Consider the following 22,852-nt stretch of genomic DNA (forward strand, 5'->3'; position numbering starts at 1 on the left):
GTGGGCCCTACAGGGTTATATTCTATCTATCTGCCTTGGGTCACTTTGAAGTCAGAAGGCAAAATGGGCTGCTTCCCTGTGTTTGCACAGAAAGGCGTTGTACATACAATTCGGTATATTTGACTTCCAGTCCTTGTGGGCTTAGCCATCCATGGGTATCTAAAGGCAAGGGGCCATAAATATCAGTTTGACTTAATAGCTAAGCCTCTCTGTCCTCTGCACCTGTTCCACACACCCCCACTCCTTTAGTATGTGCACAGGGTGTACGTAACAGGCAAGGATGCCTCCAATTTGCTCTGCAGTGAAGAAAAGGAAAAGGAGTCTTGCCTACTTTTCTAAAAAAATGAACAGCTGCACAAGACTGCTCACAAGTTCTCTCTGCAAGCATAAGGGAATAGGACAATTAATTCCTATCTCTTTTCTTACACAAGCATCAACTCATGTTTTTAAGAAATTTTCACCATTTTTTCTAGCAAGTTTTTCAGTCTTGCTAGAAGGCTTTGTGGGGAAGAGGAGAGGCATGATTTCAAACTCACAAGACACTCTAGTGGGTGACATAGGCATTAGGGGAGAATGTCTTTTACTTTCTTTACAAGACAGAAAAGTCTTTGCCTGTCCCTCTACTCCTGCATGTTAGTTACAGGGATGGTGGAGAGAGAGGCTAAGTCACAACTTTAAACACGATGTAAAGGATTCTGAGGATCTCAGCTGGGGCGTGTACTATACATGGTTCCTCCCCTCCTTTTCTCCTCACAGCAATCCTGTGAGGTAGGTGAGGCTGAGAGAGAGAGAGAGAGAGTGACTGGTCCAGGATCACCCAGGAAGCTTCATTGCTGAAGCAGGTCCAGATTTGAACCTGGATCTTCCAGAGCCAAGTCTAACTCCCTAACCACTACATCATCCTGGCTCTCATACATACTCTACCAAGAGTCTAACAAATTCTTGACATGCCTCACTGGCATGTTCTGGAAAATAGCAGGGGAACCAGATGATGGGCTATCCTATACCTTGTCCTTGTTGATGGGGTGTCGTATGTTCTTAACTAATTGAGGAGAAGGTTGAGGGAACCTTGGGAGTGAGAGTGAGCAAGCATATCCTCCTGGGTTTCACAAGGGAGGGAAGCTCCCTGGGGGAGGATAAGAAAGAAAGTGACATTGGAAAGATGAGGAAAATGCTGTACTGGGATAAATTGTGTGGGCAGAAGCTCTCAAGAAGAAGGGGGCTTAGAATGGATGGGAGCTTCTTAGGAGGGAGATGTTTTCTTTTGCAAAATAGTTCAGGTAATACACTGAAGCAAAGGTCTAGTCAGAAGAACACTGTGATTGTGCTTAGCAGGCTATAATTTGGGTGCCACCTCTTTGCCCCAACCTGCCGCCAATCCCTCCTCTAGTACAGCGATTTTCAACTGTTTTCATTTCGGGGCACACTGACAAAGCACTAAAATTGTCAAGGCACACAATCAATTTTTTGACAATTGACAAGGCATACTGTGCTGCTGGTGGGGAGGGTTCACGTCCCCGTGACCCTCCCCCAAATGTCTGCAGCACACCTGTGGACCATTCACAACACATCAGTTTGTCATGACACAGTGATTGAAAATTGCTACTCTAATAAATGTAGTAATTCCATTTTTTGACTCCTTTCAGACTCAGAGCGTCATGCCATGTTTTTCCCCTTGTTGGTTACTATTAATAATCCACTTAATCCTTTTTCTAGCCTGACCATTTATAAATCAGTTGGACTGTTTGTTTAGAAACTGTGAACTGCATTCTTTCAGATGAACAAGCTTGCTCATTTTTCAGAGCAGAATTAACCATGTTGGTATGCTGTGGTTATCCATGTATTTATGATTATGTACGAACAAGGTTTTCAGAAGCTAGTGGTGTGGAGTGCATATCTCATTCTGCCCTGCACCTTGGCTCTCAATGAGTAAAATACTGAAATATACTTGTATCTTCAAAACCTGTGTCTGTTTGCATGCACTTAAAATATGGTAGAGGGAGAGAGAGCTAATTTTGAAAGGCGAAAATGAGTTGTATCTGTGTGAGTGAAGCGGTAGCGTAGCTGGAGGGGGGCAGTGCACCCAGTCTGGCGGGGAGCCCCAGCCCGGTGGGCAAGCGGCCGCTCCCTTCGGAGCCATTCCCGGCGGGGAGGGGGGGACAAAACAGAGCCGTAAGGAACCAATCAGCAATTTCTGCATTGCTGCACTTGCTCAGTGCAGTGCTTTTGAAGGCAGAAGGAGAAGGGGGTGGCAGAGGATGAGATGGTTAGTTAGTATCACAGAGGCAATGAACATGAATTGGGATGCGCTCCGGAAATTAGTGGTAGACGGGGGACCTGGCGTGATGTAGTCCTGGCGTGGGGTCACAAAGAGTCGGGCATGACTTAACGACTGAGCAACAGCAGCACTTGCTCAAAGAACAGCAGAGCTTTAGTTTACAGATGGGGTGGGAACATCAGAGGAGTATTAAATGAGAATTCCGACACACACACACGCAAACGGACAACAGCTTTGTTTTTTTCCTGAGCCGCACCTGACTTGTTTACCAAAAAGACTCTGACAAACGGAGTCAAACGGAGTCCCAAAATGTCTTCTGCAGAGGCCCGAGGGCTACCAATTAAAACGCATGCATGTGTTGAGTCAAAGGGGGTAGGGGGTAGGACTAGACGAGTCTTGCCATGGTGGATCACCACATCTCTGCTCTTTTGGGTTTTGTTTTCAGATTATCAGCTGTCCCTGGAATGGGGCAGAAGTTAAGAAAAATGTTTAATGAACAGGTGCAATTACAATAATGAGCAAACTTTGTTGTTACTTTACATACTGCTGTCAGTGTACTGACTAATGTAGAATGATAAAGATGAGCCCTTGCCAATAGTGGCTTACAGTCCATATTTCAGCATTTGGAGGGGTGTTGGAAAAACTGGAGAGGCAAGGGTCATAAGTGATAAATCTGAGCAAATGCAAATCGATGTGTTTTTTTTTGTTCTGGTTTCAAAAGTGAATTGTGACAGTAGTATAATACGGCTATATTGTTTCCTCGAAGGACATGGGATTGAAGATGTAACGCATCATTCTTCCCATTGCTAATGACTGCAATTCCTCCATCTTCCAAAATGACATTGGCAATTTTTCAGCCACGGATGATGAATGGTGAAAATGCAAGCATCTCCATTCTTGAAAATGCATTATCATGAAGTGAGTTTTCATATACTCTGAAACTGGATAAGAAATATAAATTGACAGGGAATGGGTGACACTTAGATCAACTGTATGTCGAGTGCCTTTTTTGTCTTTTAAATCTGATAAACCAAAGTGTGTTGGTGTCAGGGAAATGCTTATGGAGACACATCACTTCTAAGCTATGCTTAGTATACTTCTCACGTCTCCTTCATGGTGTTTGAGTCCCTGCAGCCTGGTTCCTTCCCACACTACACAGATTGTAGAATCATAGAGATGGAAGGGACCTATAAGGTCATCTAGTTCAACCCCTTGCCTGTTGCAGGATATCCTGCCTATCAAGCCTTTGCTTGAAGATTTCCATTGAGGCAGAATCCACCACCTTCCTTGGCAATCTGTTCAACTTCCGAACCGCCCTTACTGTCAGGAATTTCTTCCTGATGTCCAGTGCTGCAATTTCTACCCATTAGATCCAGTTCTACTTCCAGAGGTAGTCGAGGAAAAATTTGTCATATAATGTCAGAAGTCCTGGCCAGGTGACTGGAGCCCAAGGTGAGGCACTTTCTTCATAGCTCATGAATCTTGATGTAAACTGGGTGGTGTAGAAAATGAATTGAACTGCAGCTATTAGGTCTTGAACATAATGGGTGAAGCAACCCATTGGATAAAATTAGCTTTTTGTTATAGGTGCATCTCTTGGTTAAATATGCAGACAGGAAGGGCAAAAATAATAATAGGGCATCTCGTGGGATGTCTTCATCCTTAACAATTGGTATCTTAATTAGATGCACCATTTACTCAGTGTTCTTAATTTTGTGCTGTAGAGGGTGTATTTTACTATTTACTCACTGGCATGTCTTTGGATATTTGCTGTACAAAATGTTTACCAAAAAACTCTTATTATGAATGCAAGTAATGTCAAAGAGGCTAAGAAAAAGTCAAGGAGGCAACACACATTTTGGTGCTTTAAGTTAGACCTATTCTTGGGTATATTTGGGGTGCTGATTCAAAAAGTATTGACTAACAGACAAAAGAGACATTTCTATGCTCCCCTTGCCAAAGTGACCAGACTTTTAATTAAAGGAAATCAAGGTTCAACCATTTAGGTTTCTTTACGTAAAGTGTGAGAGGGCCTAAAAGTTGGAGTATGTATAATTGCATGTTCCTTTCATTAAAAAGAAAAAAAAAAGCCTTTGTACAGAGTGTGTTTTACCTTCAAGTCAAGTAATCCAGAGGCTGAAGCTGTAAATAGCAAGAATTGAATAGCTTACTTAATAATAAACCATGAGTCACCGGTGGGTCATGAAGCAGGGAGAATGTGTCTTCCTGCTTGGGTTGCACAATGGAACAGACCTGTTGATGTGGTAGCAAAAATTACGTTGAGGTTCACTGGTCAAGGTGGTCATAAAATGGCATCATTTTATTCTGCCATCATCAGCTGAAGCATAGATTGTTGATTTATGATTAACGGTGGTAAATGGGCTCCATGGCCTCCCAGACATTGGCTTTTAATGCTGAGGGCATTTTGCAATGTGTTAAATTAATAGTTATAAGCATTCCTTTTGTTAAAAAAAAAAAGACACACACAAGTTGTGTTCTCTGTGTGACTGGGTAATGAGCCAATTTTTTTTTCTCTATTAAAACATGTGTAGGAACTTGGGATAGTTTTTCTGAACTAAAATGGGGGTTCATAAATGTTGACTGCCTTGGTAGCTGGAGATTATTTGTGTTTTGATGCCAAACCCAACTGTTTTCCAGTTCTTCCATTCAGGGGTCTTGCAGCCCAATCTTGCGCTTCCTAGCACCCAGGGCTGCAGCTGTGCCGAAATGTCTACCATTGCATCTCATTGGGCTGTAGCAGTCAGGCGGCCCTGATGGGTCTTCTTGGTTTGTGCCCGCTTTTGAGCGGGCGCAGGTTCAAGGAGACCCTTGTTGGGTCTCCTGGGCTGGGACGGGTTAGGTTATGGCAGCAGAGCCTGTAGCAATCTCCACCCCCCACCCCAGAATGCCGCCCCCTTTCCCTGACTTACTGTTCTGCCACTCAGTGCTTGCCTGGGCAATGGTCCTCTTCCTAGTGCTAATTCAGCCCAGGCTTGTGCTGAACCAGCGCCGGACTGGCACAGAGTGTCACAGGCATGCCTTACAGCCAGTTGGCGACACTGTGTGCCGGCACAGGGCTATTTGGATTGGGCCCTCAGTGAAAGTCCAGTCTCTTCCTTTGGGCCAAACTTTAATTATTGCCCCTCTCCTAAGTGCAGAGATCTTGTAGGAGGGTTGTATGTGTGTCTCTTTATGTTGGGCATCTGGGGTAAGCCAGAAAGAGATTGATGATCAAACCGGTAGATCTCTGAATAAAAGTTCTTGATTGGGTAAGCTGGTATATTGAAAATAAGCATTAAATAGGTATGATAACTTCTTTAAATTAAAACAAAACTTCTCTGAAGGGGGAAAAGACTGATTCATAGTTCTTATACAGTGCATGGTTACGGGTTTCAGGAAAGCATCTTCATTAGATTGTGACTTCTGTATTTAGTCTCTATTTTGACCAGGGGTGGGCAAGCCAGGCATGGCTTGAGTCAAGTCACGAGTCTTCACCCCCACAATGCGGCTTGAAATTGAGTCATAATGGGGGCACTTTCTGAGTTGCCAAGTCACCTTTTTGCAACTCAGAAAGACATGAGTCACAAGATGCCCCCTTTTAAAAAGTCCGCTGTGGGGGAAAAATGGGGCTGCTACCAGGGTGTGTGTTGCAGTTCTCTTTAAACACTCCCCCGCTGTCCCCATTCAAACTGTAAACAAGGCGGGATGGGGTGGTTTGGACTGCGAGAGAGCAGGAATAGAAGCAGCAAGAGAGGAGGGTCGTGCACAGCAGCTACGAGGCTTACCAGGATGACCCAATCCTTTGCAGCTCTACTCAGAAGTAGTCTCATTTGTACTGGTTGCTCAATGAGGCTCCCTTCTCCCAAGTAACATCAGAGCCATGAGGAAGAAAGCATGATCGCTATGAATTGCATATTCCTCCTCCTTGGTCTTCTCCAGCCAATCCCAAGGCAAGAACCCCTTTGGGATCCTCTTTCTGCCTACCTCAGCCTAAGAAAATATCAGAGTGCCCATCCTTTGTCCAATGACCATTGGTTCCTTTAGAGATGGGCAGGAGAGCCCGCAAACATTAACCCTTCCCTGTCTTCTGGCTGGAACCTCCCTGCTGCTTGCCTAGTCTGAATGATGACCCCACAAGGTTTTCCATGCTGGAAAAACAATAAGCAAGCACACCCAGTTGCAGTAATGTTGGCAACCTTCAGTCTCAGAAGACTGTGGTGTCGCGCTCTGGATGGTTGTTCTGGCACAGCGTCTAGTGTGGCTGAAAAGGCCGATTCAGGAGTGCAGATGCAGATAGACCCAGATGCAGATAGACATGATTTGACATGTGTGGGGACAAGTGCCAAGTCAGGGGCCCTTGACTCAAGTGTTTTGCCAAGTCTTCCATGCATGTGACTCAACTGTACACGAGTCAGCAAAAACCGCACATTTTTGAGTCACCTGACTTGCGTTTCCATCCCTGATTGTGACATAGTTGTGAACTTTTTAAATGTTCCTTCTTTTAGGTCTGGCATTTGACTAGTAAGGTGGGGGAGGCCCTGATCACTTTATTCTTCAACCAATTAAAACCCTTTATGTATTAGGGTAGTAGCCAGGAGCATGTGACTCGACTGTACACGAGTCAGCAAAAACCGTGCGTTTTCGAGTCACCTAGCTTGTGTTTCCATCCCTGATTGTGACATAGTTGTGAACTTTTTGAATGTGCCTTCTTTTAGGTCTGGCATTTGACTAGTGAGGTGGGGGAGGCCTTGATCAATTTATTCTTCAACCAGTTTAAACCCTTTATGTAGTAGCCAGGAGTGAAGACAGTGATGCTAATTTGTGTAAACTTCAAGACGACTTCTTGAAGTAAGTCTTTCAGAAGCTTTTCAAAGCACTATGTCAGATTATGGGAAAGCCCGTCTCCCCATAGTAAACATAATGGAGCAAACAGAAGGGTAGCTTAAGTGGGATACCCAGAATCTTCCATGACCCAGGACCAAGGATCCTTACTTCTACCTTTGTTATCAGATAACTCTGTGAAGTAATTTAAAAAAGGATGCCGTGAAAAACTCCGAGAGTGTTTTTAGTGTTAAGGAGTATTCACCCATATTTGACAGAAGTCAGTAGACTGGTTAACAAACAGATGTGACCAGTTGGTTGACCCTTTACCCTGCATTTTTCTCCCTCCTTCTACCATTAGTAAGCTTGCGAAATCATAAGACTTTTAGCTATGGGGTCATTTTATGGGGGGGGGGGGAATACGTATGTTGAAAATCCTTCCAGATTTAAAAAAAACAGGTTAAGAAGGAACCTTTTTTGCATATTATATCATGTTTTTTAAAACGAGAAGTTATTTAATGAGGCACAAATGTAGTGCTTTTTATTGCTTCACCCACGCAGAGCCACCCACGTGTAAAGATTATACAGCTGCAGTTATTGAAGTGTCAGGTGTTTTCTTCCTCTTAATTTAAAATGTGTGTATGCCTTAAGGACTCTGACGGAATAACAATGTTTTTGTTTCTCAAGTCTATTTATCTTAAATACCAACCTGCACTTTTCTTCTCTGTGGAACACACTGAGTCAATATATATGCTCGAGGAAGTACAGCAAGCAGAATAACGGACTCCACAACAGAGATTTGAGTTCAAAGTCCTCTTTTTGTTCAGGAAGTTCACTGGATGGGTTTGCACAAGTAACTACAGTAGTCCCCCTGTACCTGCAGGTGATGCCTTCCAAGACCTTCCATGGATGCCCAAAACCATGGATAGTAGAAAACCCTATATAAAAGTCATTTTTTGTATACCTACCTATGAGGAAGTTATTTTCATAATGTGATAACATGGCAACAAACATGGTCAGCAAGAATGGTAACTAAAAGTGAGTAAAGCAGGTCGGTGTGGGTGCCATGGACAAAGAGATGAGTCCCAAGCACAGTGTTACTCAGAGTGGTGCACAATTTGAATCATATGAATTATTTTATTTCTGGAATTTTCCATTTAATACTTTTTCATCTGTATTAATTGAAACCCTGGAAACTGAATCCATAGATACAGGGGTTCCACTTCCTAGCACAAGTAACCATGACATTAATTGGGTGTGTCTTCTCATGTGCATGGGTAACGCATGAGAGATGGGAAAAGGGACTGCCAGTGAGCCGTACTGTATTGCTCACTTGCCATGCAATTTCATATGTTCGTTGTTTGCCTTTAGAGCAGCGCAGTTCTTAAACTCTCAGGGAGAATTTGAGCCCCAGTAAGTGTGTGCGGGGGTGGTGGGAAGGCAGCAACAGAATGCGCTGGATCGCATCGCTTTGGAGGGGTGCACTGGCTTGCTGCCACTTACCAGAGCCTGCAGCAGCCTCTCGGGGGTGCGGGGAGCCCCTGCGCCAACCTCAGCAGGGCTCCCCACGCTGCGGAGATCCTCAAAATCACGATCGCAATCACCCAACACCAGGAGGCTTCCTCCACATGATGTAAAAGCAGACCCTCTCCAACTGGATGATGCCATGTTGAGTGGTGGGGGAAACATGTGCCCCTCCATCTTTATCCAGCCATAACACATATGTGACCCATTTGAATGGTGAAGAGCCAGGCTAAAATGGAGTGGCGGAGGTGAGGAGCACTCCGTTCTTGGCTCCAGGATGGCACATTTTGTTAGCATGTTTGAGTTTTTACATTGTGATGTCCACCTTTCCGAACTTTGAGCAGTACTAAGTGCAACTGGTAATACAGCAAAAGAAAGTGTATGTAAATCTATGGAAAAAGAAACCAAGTTAGTGGTTTGATTTAATTCTTTAAAATATTGGAGGAAGCACAACATGTAATTCTCATTACAGTACTGCTTTTTTTTTTTTTTTTCTTGGCACAGGCATGTGTGATAGATTATAGTGATCTATCTTCTGAGAGAGGATGGGCAGTTCCTTGGCTCTTGTTCTCAGAGTTTAAAAGTTCATGTTTTCAGGCTAGGTGCAAATTAGTTCAAAATGTGAAGTATTTATTGAGTGTTCACATGATTAAGGAAAGGCTCTTGGAAACAACAAGGTCAGCAATTTAAGGGTAGGATATATAGTTTGGTTGGAATAAAACCCCATGAGACAGGCACCAAACTTCATTTGACTGTAGCAGAACACTGGAGGTATTTGTGCTTTTTCTATAGTTAACAACCCAACCAATGGTCTTGGGGAGTACTTGATTCTGTTACATAGGTGAAGCTAAAGGGGTGTGGACCTGTGCTGGGTTGACAAACCACTGCAAACTCCATGCAGGGTGGCCTGAGCTTTACCAAAAGTGTTTTAAACCAGAAGTGTTTTAATGCCTTATAAGGCATTAGGAGGTCCAGGGAAGCCCTGGAGAATGCCTGTGCAGAAATTGACTTTTGCACTCAGCAAGTAATTCCGTGGTAGTGCTTGATGAAGCTGGATCATGGAACTTAGGTTGATGTATATGAGGTTCCATCCAGACAGTTTGACCCAAGCGAGACCTGTGTAACTTCAACAGGTTGCTGCATTATGTGCCTTCAAGTCATGCTGTGGCACTTTGGTTGTTCACATGGTGGAAACCAGGAATAGGCCTTAGGAGGGGTGTGTGTGCCAGGCATACATTTGATGTTTTTGAATTCAGTGAACCCTCATACTCTGTGTGATCTTGACACCCTTCTAGGGACATGATTCAGCTGGGCACAGTTACAAGGCCTAATACTAAGAGTGTGTGAATTTCAGACTTTTCGTGCTTCAATATATAGGTTGAGTTTCATTTGTGAGGGTTCCTGTAATGTCCATGGCAGGAGGAGGCCCCTGCCCTGGGGTCTGTACCGAGCACAAGGGGCTTACCCGGTCTAGGCGTGGTGGTCGGTGATGAATTAACGCACCGGACGCAGGTGGGGCAGCTTTACACAGATGGTTTAATTTAGTCAATCTCTTTACATTCATGGGGCTCGTTGTTTCACGGCCCCCTTCAGTCTACGCTGACAGATGCTGGCGTCGGCAGAGCGGTTCTGGCTCCATTCCTTCGGGTTCCTGGGAGTTGGGAGTCCAGGCTTCCTGGCCTGGGTCCCTCTGCCCTGTGCCTGGGTTCTGGAGGGCTCTGCCCCGGCCGGCAGGGATCCGGCTGGTTTGCCCTGGGATGGCCCACGGTCCCTTGGTGTCGAGTGCCCCTCTCGACCACCACGGCTCTCCAGGGTATGTCCCTCAGGACTGGGCAGGCCCAGGGCCCTGGAGGTTCTGGCCCCAACCTCCTGTCTCTGTAGCTGTCCTTCCTACAGAGGCCTCTCTCCTTTCCCTTTGGCCTGGGTTGCCTTCTCCCACTGGCTTCCCTCTGGCCTTCCACCCCTCCGGAGAGGAGCGACCTCCCGCTTCCCTCTCCAGCTCCCTTATGAGGCTTACCTCCCGCCGGCCTGACCCCACCCTTCCTTCCCACGTGTCTTCCTGCTCCCAGCTGTTCCTTGTCCCTACTCCCCTGTAGGTGTCCTGCCCGGGCCTCCAGTCCTGCTGACACTTGGGGCTTACTCCTGAGTAGACCTTATCTCCCTAGGAAACCCTTGTGTCTAGGGAACTCCAGGCCACCTGAGCCGGGCCCAGATGACAGTTCCGTTCCCAGAATTCACATGGATGGCAAATTTGCATCAAAGCAAATCCATTTAAAAAGCAGTGTCCCTTTGCTGTGCAATTTAAAAACAGCCTTGCTGACCTTTTTATTTTAAGACAGAGGAATTAGGCAGACAATCTACCAATCTCTCTCCAGGCACTTAGAAAAGCTTCACTCTGAACCAGCAACCCCTCCAGAGCACTGCGATGGAAAAGAATACAAAGTGATTATCATTCTTTCATGTGCTCAGGGGGAAGGGAGGGTTGCTTCCCTTGGAGTGAAGCTGTTCTAAGTGCTTGGAGAGAGAATGATTGATGGATTGTCAGCCGGCTGCCCTCTCTCACATTAATGAGGCTATTGTTAAATGACTTTTTTTCCTTTAATTTAAAGGCCCTTCTCATTGCATTGAAATAAAACTGCGGGTGAAAAATCCATGGATAATTAGGTTATACCTGTATTTGTCCATCATTAGCTATGTTTATATGGGTTTGTTTACAAGCTATGTTTACATATTCATGAAAACTGCAGTGTACAGTGTGTGGTTTTGTATAAGCAGGAGAGTGGAATGACCGTGAAATCTTTTAAATGTTGAGTATTGCTCAAAATTCAATGTAATTCTTGTCTTGTCCTTTCAGAAATATTAAAAGGAACTTGGCCTGAAACGAAATCTGAATTTTAGTAGAAATACTTCAAGGGCTATACTTAGTCTCTAAATTACAAAAACATTCATTTAACGGCAGCTTTGCCACATAAAGGACTGTGGGAAACATGTCTGCCAGAGAGGTCAAGCATTCTATATATGATACAATAGGTCATTGTATCCTGCAATTGCAGGTTAATTTTTCAAAGTTCTGAGACGTGTGAGAGAATAAGGAATGTGCCCAGGTCCTTAAGGAGCTGAAATGGGTGCCAGCACTTTAAACTTTGTAATTTTTACAAACTAAGTTGTCACTGTGGTAAAGTCTATCTAATGTTCTGTGGCTAGGATGTGACATTCCTGGTGTGAAAGATGGAGCTGGGTCATGGCTCAATGTACCGACATCCTGTTGGAGCTGCAGTTTTGAGGAACAGACCTAGTGAACAAGGGTGCAGTAGCATAGCTGCGGGGGGCGGGGCGGAAGCATGGTAAGTATTGCAGGTGCCACAGTGCGCCATGTAAGTGCCCCCTCGCCCTCACCATTGGAGCCATTCTGGGCAGTGGCGGCAACGCATAATGCCTTTGCTGCCCAGATTGGATCTGAAGGTTTGTGGAAGGGGTCACTTACACGGTGCATTGTGACACTTGCAATACTTACCGTGGTGCCCCCATAACTATGCTACTGCAAAGGTGTCTATATACATGCAGGTAGTATGTTTCTTCATTGCATTGGTTCAGGTTTGTGCTAATGGTGGTTTCGATGCCAAACCATGATATGTTCCAGATATACAGACAAACGGTTATTTGCGTGGTATCATACATGCATCTCTTTTCCTGAGACTCTCAGGTGGCCGTTAAAGACAAAGCTACATCTTAAATCGTTGTTTGTCTATTCAGATGGAATGCCAAACTTTATTGTGTTCAGTGTGTGACCTGTCAACCAACTTCAAACCATGGCTTCAGCTCGTGGCTTGGCTGCACCGCAAACCATGGCATCATGGCAAACCACAGCCTGGCTCTATCTGTTCATTTGACTGTGTCTTTGAAGAGGGGTGTATATTTTCTACTTTCTCTTGATAACAATGGGTGAAGGACTGGTGAGCTGTTACAGGCATCAGGGCCCAGTCCTTGCTTCCAGGAGATGCCATCGTGTATTGCACGAAGATCATCTTTCGTAATCACTGGTGTAGACAGGTTTAAGAATTAAACAAAACTAATTTTAAGTACACAAGCAAATATTAGACTAGTCCAGAGTCTTGGATCTGCAAAGTGAAAGTTAGCTCATTGCAATTGGCCTTTGAAAGTCACCTCAAGTCTTGAAAGTTTTTGCCTGTGATACAGTGAGTTGCTGTTTTGGGCTTGTGCTTTTCAGAGATCCTTTGGGAGCATAGAACTACTTGTGTAGCTCTCTAAATCCCAGCCATTGTGCTGTGAAGAATGGCTTCACTCAGACCTGGTCTACACAGTACAGCAGAATGAGATAGTCAAGCAGACTGTATCACCTCAAACTGTAGGTGAACAATATGTTTGATTGTTCTCCTATGTACTTCCTGCAAATAAAATAAAAATCCTAGCCCGGGGATGTCAAACTCATTTCAAACAGAGGGTCGAAGTTAGCATTCATGTGCCTGCTGAGGGCTGGAAGTGACACATCATTAAGCAGTTGATGGCTAGAAATAAGCACTGTGTTCTGCAAATAACTGAAAAGAGTATGTGCAAATCTTGTTCATATTTACAAGATATGAGAGAGCCCAATTTTCAAACTGGGAGAGCCCAATTATAATGGGGGTCAGATAAATTGCTTCCAGGGGCCACATTTGGCCCACGGGCCTTGTGTTTGATACCCCTAGCCTAGTCCATCGGGCAATCGTTTTGCCCCAGCCCACAGTCTGCTGTGCTAGTGTTCTGATTGCAGAATGGTGTGCTGTATATTTGGGTGCATTCAAAAATGTGCTCTCCTCTGCAGTCTGAAATGAAATCAACTGTCCTACCATGTTAGGGCTCTTCCATCTTGTCCTGTTACACATATAGACCAGACGTGATACCACAGTTCATATAATGTTTTTTTAAATTCTGCTATTGTTGCATTGTTCATTGAGCCCTATTGGGTGGTAGTACTTCTGCCTTATGCCTTTTGGCTTGCTGAGCTCTGCCATTTTGCTAAGTTCAAGTTGTGAATCTTTGACCAAATATCATTGACGCGCAAGTGTGTTTTGAATGCATTTGCATGGTTGGGAAATAAGAAGGAAATGATTCATCTCAATAACTCCAGCCTTTGCTTTTGTGAACTTGTAGTGCCCTCATGGATACTTGGAGACTGAAATCTATCACTTTCCCAGGCATATGCTGTCTGTATAGATGAAGTATTGTGCTAAGTCAAAGCATGGGGCTGCATGAATAAAAATCTGAATTACATGTCTAGGTGGTATAAAAGCTCTATTGAGTTGTACATAAGGAGACCGATTACAGGTCCATCCTCCCTATCCACTGATTTGGGACCCACAGATTTAACTCACTGCTGCATGATGGAGGGCTGGACCTGAGCTCCCGGATTCGACCATTCTCTGGTCATATTCGTGAGGCTTTCAGAGGCCAGCAGAGGTTGTGCTTGGCCTCTGCAGGCTTCACAACATCTCCAGACATGACTGGAGAACATCTCTAGTCATGTCTGAAGGTCTTTGATGGACAAAACCTGCGAATTCCATTATCCTCAGGTTTTGGTATCTGCAGGGGTGGGGGACAGGAACAGATACCAAGTTCCAACTGTAGTATCCAGATTTAAATTTGGGGGCTTTCCATGACCTGAATTGCTGTTTTTCATTTTTGGGATTAGATCCACACTTGCAGAGATGGGCTGAACGTATACATGGGGGAAGCTTTGGTTGTGGATATTGTTACACCTATTGTGTTTTGATTTGCAGTGGAATCCAGAGCATTTTTATTCAGAGATAATTTCTCTTGTGTTCCTTGGGGCTTACTCCCTAGTGAGGGTGTTGAGGATTGTAGCCGAAAACTTGTATGGTAAGTATGATGCTAGCAGTATACTGTACACAAAAACAGGCAGGAACATTGCCAGAAAGTTACACTTTCTCCCTTCACGCATGTCATTTGCATGGGGCCTTGAACATCTCCCATGGTGTCTTCATACCAAGCAAGAATGGGGTACAATACTAGAATCATGATTCCTTGCTCCCTAAAATTCTATTGTGGCTTTTATTGTATTGTAGTCTCCTAGATTAAAATTGGATTTGGAAGGAAGAATGTGCTGATTACCTTCCTGACAAAATGGGTTAAAAATTATGTTCAGGAATAACATCAGGAAACAACTTGGACTAGAAAGAACATCTGCTTTCCTCAGAGCTAAACCCTGTGTGTATGAATAGCCTTAAAATGTTTTGAAGTGGGTATTGCCTTTTGGTCGTATTTTACATATAATCCAAGTGATGGAGTAGAGCCCAAACTCATTTTATTTATCGATAACCAAAACTATATTTTTGGACCCAAGTTGTAAGCTACCATTAGTTGGTCAATTATAGCCACTTTTTCCTTCCTTCTCCGGAAGGCAAAACTAAGGATTCTTGGTTTTTTTGTTGTGTTGTGTTTTTTTTTGGTTGTTGTTGTTTTTTTTTTTTTGGAAGAGTACAAAGGGTTTTTAATAAGTGTTTCAAACAATTCAAACTGTCTGGCCTTTTTTCTGGATTTGGGAGCACTCCAGAGAACACAGCTGCAAACCTGTTTTAGTTTTGATGAGAGAAGCCACAAAACATACACAACAGGATGAATATGCAACTGTTTTTTAGAATTTTAAAGCTGGTTTCAGACAGCATTCCCATCATAACGCTAAATGTGGTGTTGCACTTGATTTGCAAAACGATTTTTATATAGAAAACAGAAGGGAAAAGTATTTTATTCCTGATAACTTTCAGTACCTTGGAATGTGAAATCATTTTTTGCTCTTGTAGTCTCCATATTTAATTTCTCCATTAACTTGGTAACAAACAAGTTAAGGTTTATAGGAATTGACCAGTGCGGCAGAGAACAGCTTGTGCGGAGTTGCTGAAAGAAGTTATGCTAAATTCCATGTTCAAGCACTTAAATTCTGCAATACTGAAGGCATAGTGCTAAACTAAATTCCAATCTACATCTCAAATGTTTTTTAATGTATATTTGAAAAAAAAAATTGCTTTGAAGAATACTATGGGGCTAGCTTAGTTGGTTCCTTTATACATCCCAATAGCCACATTTTACTTGACAGAAAACTCTTGCATGTGTACCAGAATGGGCAGGAGCAGGTGAGGAGGACGTGAAAGTAATTATTAGATCCTGCCGTACAAGGTTTTATTATTATGAATTTTTTAGATTGTTTTGTCATTTAAATTTTTCATGTTTTTGTAATTTGAGTATTTAGATAAATACAAAATTGGCATATAAACAATATCAAATTTAAACTCCATGTTCAGGATAGGATGCATGAAGATCTTTTGATTTCATCCTTGCAGCAATCAGTCCTTTCTTGGTCTGAGAGGTAGTGATTGGTTAGCTTTTTAGCTAACATTCCAGCGTTGACATAGCTGTGCCGATGGGACATGTACTGCATCCTGCAGTTGGGTGGCACTCACAGAAACCTCCTCAAGATAAGGGAATGTTTGTTCCCTTACCTTGGAGCTGTATTGCCCTTACCTCGGTGTTGGATAGTTGGTCAGGATTGTGCCCTTATTTGGATTGCTAATCCAGGGAATAAACTGACCATCTTCAGCATGTTCCTCTGTTTTTACAAGAATGCCCATGGTCTCCCAGTTTGAGTTAAAGCAAAGGAGCATACTTGGGATCATTCCAGTTAAGACTGTACCAATCTGTATAGTGATCTGGAGAACACAAGAATGGCCTTGGTCAGCCATGCCAAGATCGTCTGTTCTATCTCTAGCATTCTTTCCCTAGAATTCCAGAAGGTAGTAATTAGTCCATTGGAAATATTCCACTGGTGGACCATTGTCCCATGTTTTAGCTCCTGCCCATCTCTTTCCAAAGATCTTAGGTAGGTAACTGCATTTAGAAACATGGAACTTTTTCAGATAATTTAGTAATAATAAACAGCCTTCTAATCACATCCCCTTCAGTTTATCACTGCCTATTTGCCAAAATAAGCAAATTTTGCATTGTTTCTGGAAGATATTCAGGCATGGACTATTTAAGCTGTCTATTGGAAGGAAGTTCCTAAGCTGAAGAGGACTTGCATGGAATGGCTTTCTGCCTGTACTTGCAAGATGTGGTGCATAGAAAGCACCACTGAGAGTCTGCTTTTAACTGACTGCAGAGATCACAGTGGCAGATGGGCATTAGTACAAAAGATGGGCCCCCATATTCTCACCACAGACCAATTAGTCCTTTTGGGAAAGCTTGAAAAGTACCATGGAGCCTTGAGGCAGAGCCCATGAGATGCAAGTGCTGGGGGTAAATTGTATCTGGGCCTGGCATCAAAAAGGGTGCCCAGGAGCCAAAGAAGGGGGACCAGAAATTTCCTGGGGTCTTAAATATTTCCAATTTCACCTGGATTCCTGCAGCCCTCGCTGCCTGGCTGCTGCTGACACTGTGCCATCTCCAGCCCAGCCTCCCGCATGCTATTGCGGGTCACATAGCAGCAAGTGCTGCCCAAAGCCATATGCCTGGGCTGAGGAATGCATACATGACACTCCTTAACATGTATCTGGGAGGAAACTGCCTGCTACAGTAGCTCTTTGGCTTGTGGATCTGCTAACCATGGAGAAGGAGTAGATAGGAATGCAGGGACACAGCTGTGGGACTACAGCTGCTGCAGAAGTAAGTTTTGATACCCGGAAAATTTCTGAGATCTCAGCTGGCCTCGTGAAGAGTGAAAGGTGAAGGCCAGACTGACCAGGATGCAACGTTTACCAGGTGGGTAGACCTGAGCTCTGGAGACTCTTCTAGCTGTCATCATCCTCTCCCCTGCCCTGTTTTGCCCCCCACTGCTCCAGTTCCACCTGCTCCCATTGCATTCCTCCCCCCACTCTGTTTTGCCCCCTACTCTCCCCCTTTGGGAAGGGGCCCAAAAGGAAATTTATACCCCTTGATAAAATTCCTCTTGGAGGCCCTGCCTGGAGGTATGTGATAAATGCATTCCCAGGATCTTGAGAGTTACGAATATATTGTCAGCTTATCTGGTAGATCTTATGAACACGTGTACAAGATCACATGGATGATTGTGAAAAGCCTACCCTTGGAGTAAATGCAGACAGAGAAGACATTCAGTGCACAGATTTTTGTATGCGATACAACAGAATACGATTCAGTTTAATTCAGGAAATTTATGCTAAGGAACTCCACCCTCAAAAGGAAGAAGAAACCCAAAAGTAAAAGTATAGCACACATGACAAGTAACAAATCGTATTGTGGTTAAAAACTGACTCGTTTCTACAGGGAAATAATCTGGAAGTAGTTTGTCTTTCAGGCTTTAACAAGAAATTTGACTGTTTTATGAAGTACATCCTCACTTCACTGAATATAAGTGCAAATTCAAACCATATGTTCTTGTAGCGTCATTACCACAAATGAAAATGACGTCTGTGCTTGTAGATCTGGAGTAATAAAAAAGTTTGTCCTACATGAATTGGATGTTCCCAGTAACTGCATAGATGTTTCTATGGGCAGGAGGTCTGGTTTAGAGGGTAGAGCCTTCGGGCTGAGAATGGCGAGACCCTGAAGCAGCTGACAGGCCGAGCTGAGTGATTCCACCTGCTCTTGGTGTGAACAAGAAGCGTCTTGGCTGCCCTCCATGTGAGAGAGGGAGCTGCTTGCCAGCCTGCATGGGAGAACTGGAGGCCAGAAGTGAGACCAAACCAGGAAGATCCATTCTGAAATGTTGTAGGTTCTTGAAAGAGAGAACCTCTATGATTGTAAAAATCCCCTTGAGGGATTTAGAAACGCCTACCTATGTAAACCGCCTTGAATAAAGTCAGAGGAGTAATTCCATGACCAGAAAGGCAGTATATAAATACCTAGTTGTTATTATTATTGTTATTATTATAGCCAGTAAAGATAAGCACGCTGGTGATGTTTTGCAGTTATATCTACAACAGATGACACTGTTAAAACCTGCCTATCTTATGTTGACATCTTGTGTGTTGGTAAAGAACTTGTATTTCTAGAGTTGGGCCTGTTGCAAGCCCCTTAGGAGCAGAAGCAGTGCCAGTTGGGGTGTGGTTGGGTCTTCTACTGCCATTGCTGGAAGGAGTGCCATTTCCTTTATTCAGACCTAGATAAAGAGAGCTCTGTCCCCTAAGGACATTTGAAATAACTGATTCTTCTAGAGGCCATTTCTGGGTGGGGTATTTACCCCAGACCTGATGTGAGCAGCACATACAGTATACGTGTGTGTATGTGTTTTCATGCAAATATAATTGTGTGTCTGAGCAATGGCGTATCTAGGGATGGTCCACAGGGTCAAGTTACCCCCGGTGACACAGCTGGGGGGCTCCCCCGCCATGCCACCCTCCCTCACCGGCCATACCCATTTCCTCCCACCCAGAGACCTTTGGAGGGCTGGAGAGTCTGCATGTGGCCTACCCGATCTTAGGGAGGCCTTGTAAGGGCATAAAAACATTGCTTCCGATTTTCAGCCCTCCAAAGGTCTTACAAGGCATGACCTCTCCATCCCTCCAAAGACCTCCGGACAGAAGGCAGAGGGCATGACCCTTGTGAGGAGGTTGCCTGGCCAGTGGGGGGGGGCAGCAATTTGAGGTCATGGCCCTAGGAGGCTCTGGGGTCAGTACCGACACTGTGTCTGAGTGACAGATTTGTGCATAGATATAAAAATCTTTGTTTTCTTCTTCTTACCCCAACCATTCCTCTTGCCATAAGCATTTGTGGGTCTCCACTTGTACAGAGTTTTAATACTGGTTAAGAATTGCTGGTGAAGATATAGTGTTTATGGAAAGAATCAAATCATTTGACCCCCCCCCCCCCCAAAAAAAGGACACATACTTGTGGTACTCACAGGATCCTTCCATGCTCCAGTACTTTTACTGCTTTAAAAAGATAATTTCTCGTGGAAACTGTTCTGTCGTCTTTGCGCAAGCAAATTCAAGCTGGACTTTGAAGTATAAAGTGGGCTGTTTTCTAAATCAGGGCATTGCAACATAAAGTAAAAGTATCTGCTCTGATCTTGCAAGTTTTCTCAGGAAGAAAAGGCAGTCTGTCCAAATATTTATTGTATAATGTTCTGGGGGGAACAAAAATCCCCTGGTTTGTTTTTTGTTCTCTGGCTTAATGCTTTTATCATACTTCCATTTCCCACATTTTTTTTCCTTGTTGTGATAGTTACAGTCAGACTCCCTCATGATCTGAAAACTACAGTAGCATACAGTAGCATATCTTTAAAAAATGTTAATTGTGGTTCCCAAATGAGTCTTCCTGAAAATATTGAACTTGTTGAGCATTACCAATTTTCTCTGTAAAGTCTTCTATTTGTTTTCTTGAACCTTTTGTTTAATAGGATGAATTGATTTTAAAATAAAAGATAATTTAGTTGTGGGTCTTTTGCTGGGGGCTGAGACCCACAAGTGGAGCACACCCCCATTTTCTTGCTTGATGTTCTGTGATTAGAATTCTCTTCTACCCAACACTGATTTTTGGTGGCTTGTCTGTCATCTCTTCAGAAACTTCTCAAGGAACTTCTACCCTTCCATCCTCTTTTGTTTCTTCTTTAATTATCCCATGAAATTAGCAACCACTTCTACTTACCATCCCTTCCTTGGTGTGGAATGAATGGGATTTATGGAATGGGATTTAGCCTTATTCTCTCAGTGCTCAAAATGGAGCACCTCCTGATTAGAGGAACAGACAATTGTTCATGTAGGGAATTTTTTGGCAATGTCGACAGCTTCAGAGACTGTCTTCACTTTGGATGTTGAGTCTCAAGGGTGTCCAAGTAAACATAACAGGATGTAAGCTGCCTTGGATGGCTTGATTATAAGGTGAGATGCAAGTATTTTCAATAATAAACAAGAACTTGTCATTTTAAATGGTGAACATTTTTCCAGGGGATGTCTTGGATGGCATTTCCAGGGCAAGAGTAATTTATGCTCCATGTAAGGGACCCATTCACATATTGTACTGAGAAGCTGTTTATAGCAAAGACTATTGCACTTTAGGATTTAATTTCTGGACACCTTCCTGAAGACTCATTGTGATGAGATTGTGTGGATAGATGGTAAAAATAAAAAAGGAACAACTGCTGCAAAAAGGTCTAAACAGTACATTTTAATTGGGTTCCCCATTATGGGTTCTCTACGCCAGGGAAACTATATGAATTTTTAATTTTTTTCTTGTATGAGTAGCTGCGCAACTCTTTTTGTGCAAGAAAAAGCAGACTGACTAATTTTCTTTGTTTTTTGTAGCCCAGTCATTGAAGGAATTTGCTCGGTTATTGATTGCAGTGGAAGAAGAGAGAAGACGCCTGGTAAGTCTAGCATAGATTGTGCTTGTAAAGTTCCTTTTTCACTCCACATTTCAGTATTCTTTAACAAAATCATGGTGAAAAGAGAAATATTATTTTTGACTGTTTCCCAACAAGCACCCCATAAATGAATTCTTTAGCTTAGTGCAGGGGTGTCCAAAGTTTTTGGCAGGAGGGCCACATCATCTCTCTGACACTGTGTTGGGGGCCGGGGAAAAAAAGAATTAATTTACATTTAAAATTTGAATAAATTTACATAAGTTTACATAAATGAATATATTAAAGATGACCGTCTATGAACGAATGAAGGTCTTGCAATTGCTCAATGCCTATAAAAGGCCTTGCACAAAGCAAGGCTGGCCTTTCCTTTGCTGCCGCTGCTGCATCACAGATGTGAAAGAGCAAGCAGTGGAGGGAGCTCTCATCCCACAGCTCTCACGAGAGGTCAAACAGTTGACCTCACTCTGAGAGAGTTGGGCCAGTGTGGGCTTCAACAAATCTCCGGAGGGCCAGAGGCTTATTGGAGACTGGGGACTCCCTGAGGGCCGCATTGAGAGGCCTCGAGTGCTGCAAGTGGCCCCAGGGCTGGAGTTTGGGCACCCCTGGTTTAGTGGATAGAATTCTGGATATTTTGAAATATTGATTCCAACCATTTCAAACTCAAGAAATTGGTTGTAGTTCTCAATATTTAGAATTTTTTTCCTGACTACCACATTTGGTACCCGGAGATGGCACTCTGATTTTCTTTATACCAAGTGTTTCTGTAAAAACAAAACAAAAAAACCTCAGCTGGTTTAGGGCAAAAGTATTTTCTCAGATGATGGTCATGATACACCAACCCTCTGAGGCTAAACCAGTCTGGGACTGGTCAGTACCTGCATGGAATGGACACTGACTATACCAGTGGTTCCCAAACTTTTTAGCACAGGGACACACTTTTTAAAATGACACTCTATCAGGACTCACTTAGCTTTACAAGACTTTAAAAAAATCTAGAAAGAAATAATATTTTTATTTACATGTAACCAGAAAAAAGATGCTCCAACCTTTATCTCCCTATATTTACGCTCGCTTGCAATATGCAGGAGTTCTTTGCAGGACAGTTAGTAGCTATCTGATTTTTGAAGAGCTTAGGGGCTTGAGGCAGTTATCTGATCCTTCCATCAGCAGTGTTTTCATTGGAGGCTATGCTCAGCTCCTGTGGGACCCACCAAAATCAGGTCCTGACCCACAGTTTGGGAACCACTGGTCTATATCAATTTGAACTGCTTTAAGAAATGGGAGGGGGGAAGGGAGTTTAAATGTGACATGGTACAGTTAAAATAGCAGTAGTAATGGATGCAATGACTTACTGATATTCTGTTAGCCTGCAGAGGCATCAACAACTTTTGGGTTGGTGTGCTTTTGGAAAATGTGATGCAATCAAAAGATCCAGTGATAGTCTATGCAGGTCCCACAGAGTGGCCTGCTGACTCTTGCCATTCATTCTCATGCCTCAATTTTGAATTAATTTCTAACTCAGTGTTCAGAATCCATAGTTTAATACAGGTGTGAGCCTTTTAAGGACAGACTGCATATATGTCTGTTTACACAACAAAGAGGCTTTTAATGCAAAGAAGAGGCAATCCATCTCCAATAGCCTGTGCAGCCAGCTAGTGTCTGGCAAGGAGTGTCTGTTTACATAACAAAGGCAATAGATCAGGCTGAATGTCCGCTTAACAACCTAATTGCAGAACATATCCCTGTTGTTAAGTGGCACACACCTGTATTTGTACTTCAGTAAAATCAAAACTGGTTAAAATCAAAATTCTATTACCATTTATTCAAGTTCAGGACAAAAATTGGAATACAGAAGCACTGTAGTCCCTACCCAAAGTCGTACAGTTTCTGTTGGACAACAA

General features: G+C 43.4%; 1 protein-coding gene across 2 annotated transcripts in view; it reads left to right on the forward strand.

Annotated features, from left to right (window-relative positions):
* The window catches only part of ARHGAP42 (Rho GTPase activating protein 42), a 161,845-nt gene that overhangs the window by 34,769 nt on the left and 104,224 nt on the right, over positions 1-22,852 (forward strand). For both annotated transcript variants that reach the window (XM_066619343.1, XM_066619344.1), the window contains exon 3: positions 20,893-20,954. In XM_066619343.1, coding sequence (XP_066475440.1) covers positions 20,893-20,954 — 62 coding nt within the window. The remainder of the gene's footprint in view (positions 1-20,892; positions 20,955-22,852) is intronic.

This window comes from Tiliqua scincoides, chromosome 3 (genome assembly GCF_035046505.1).
Source record: "Tiliqua scincoides isolate rTilSci1 chromosome 3, rTilSci1.hap2, whole genome shotgun sequence".
In the NCBI taxonomy this organism is placed as follows: Eukaryota; Metazoa; Chordata; class Lepidosauria; order Squamata; family Scincidae; genus Tiliqua; species Tiliqua scincoides.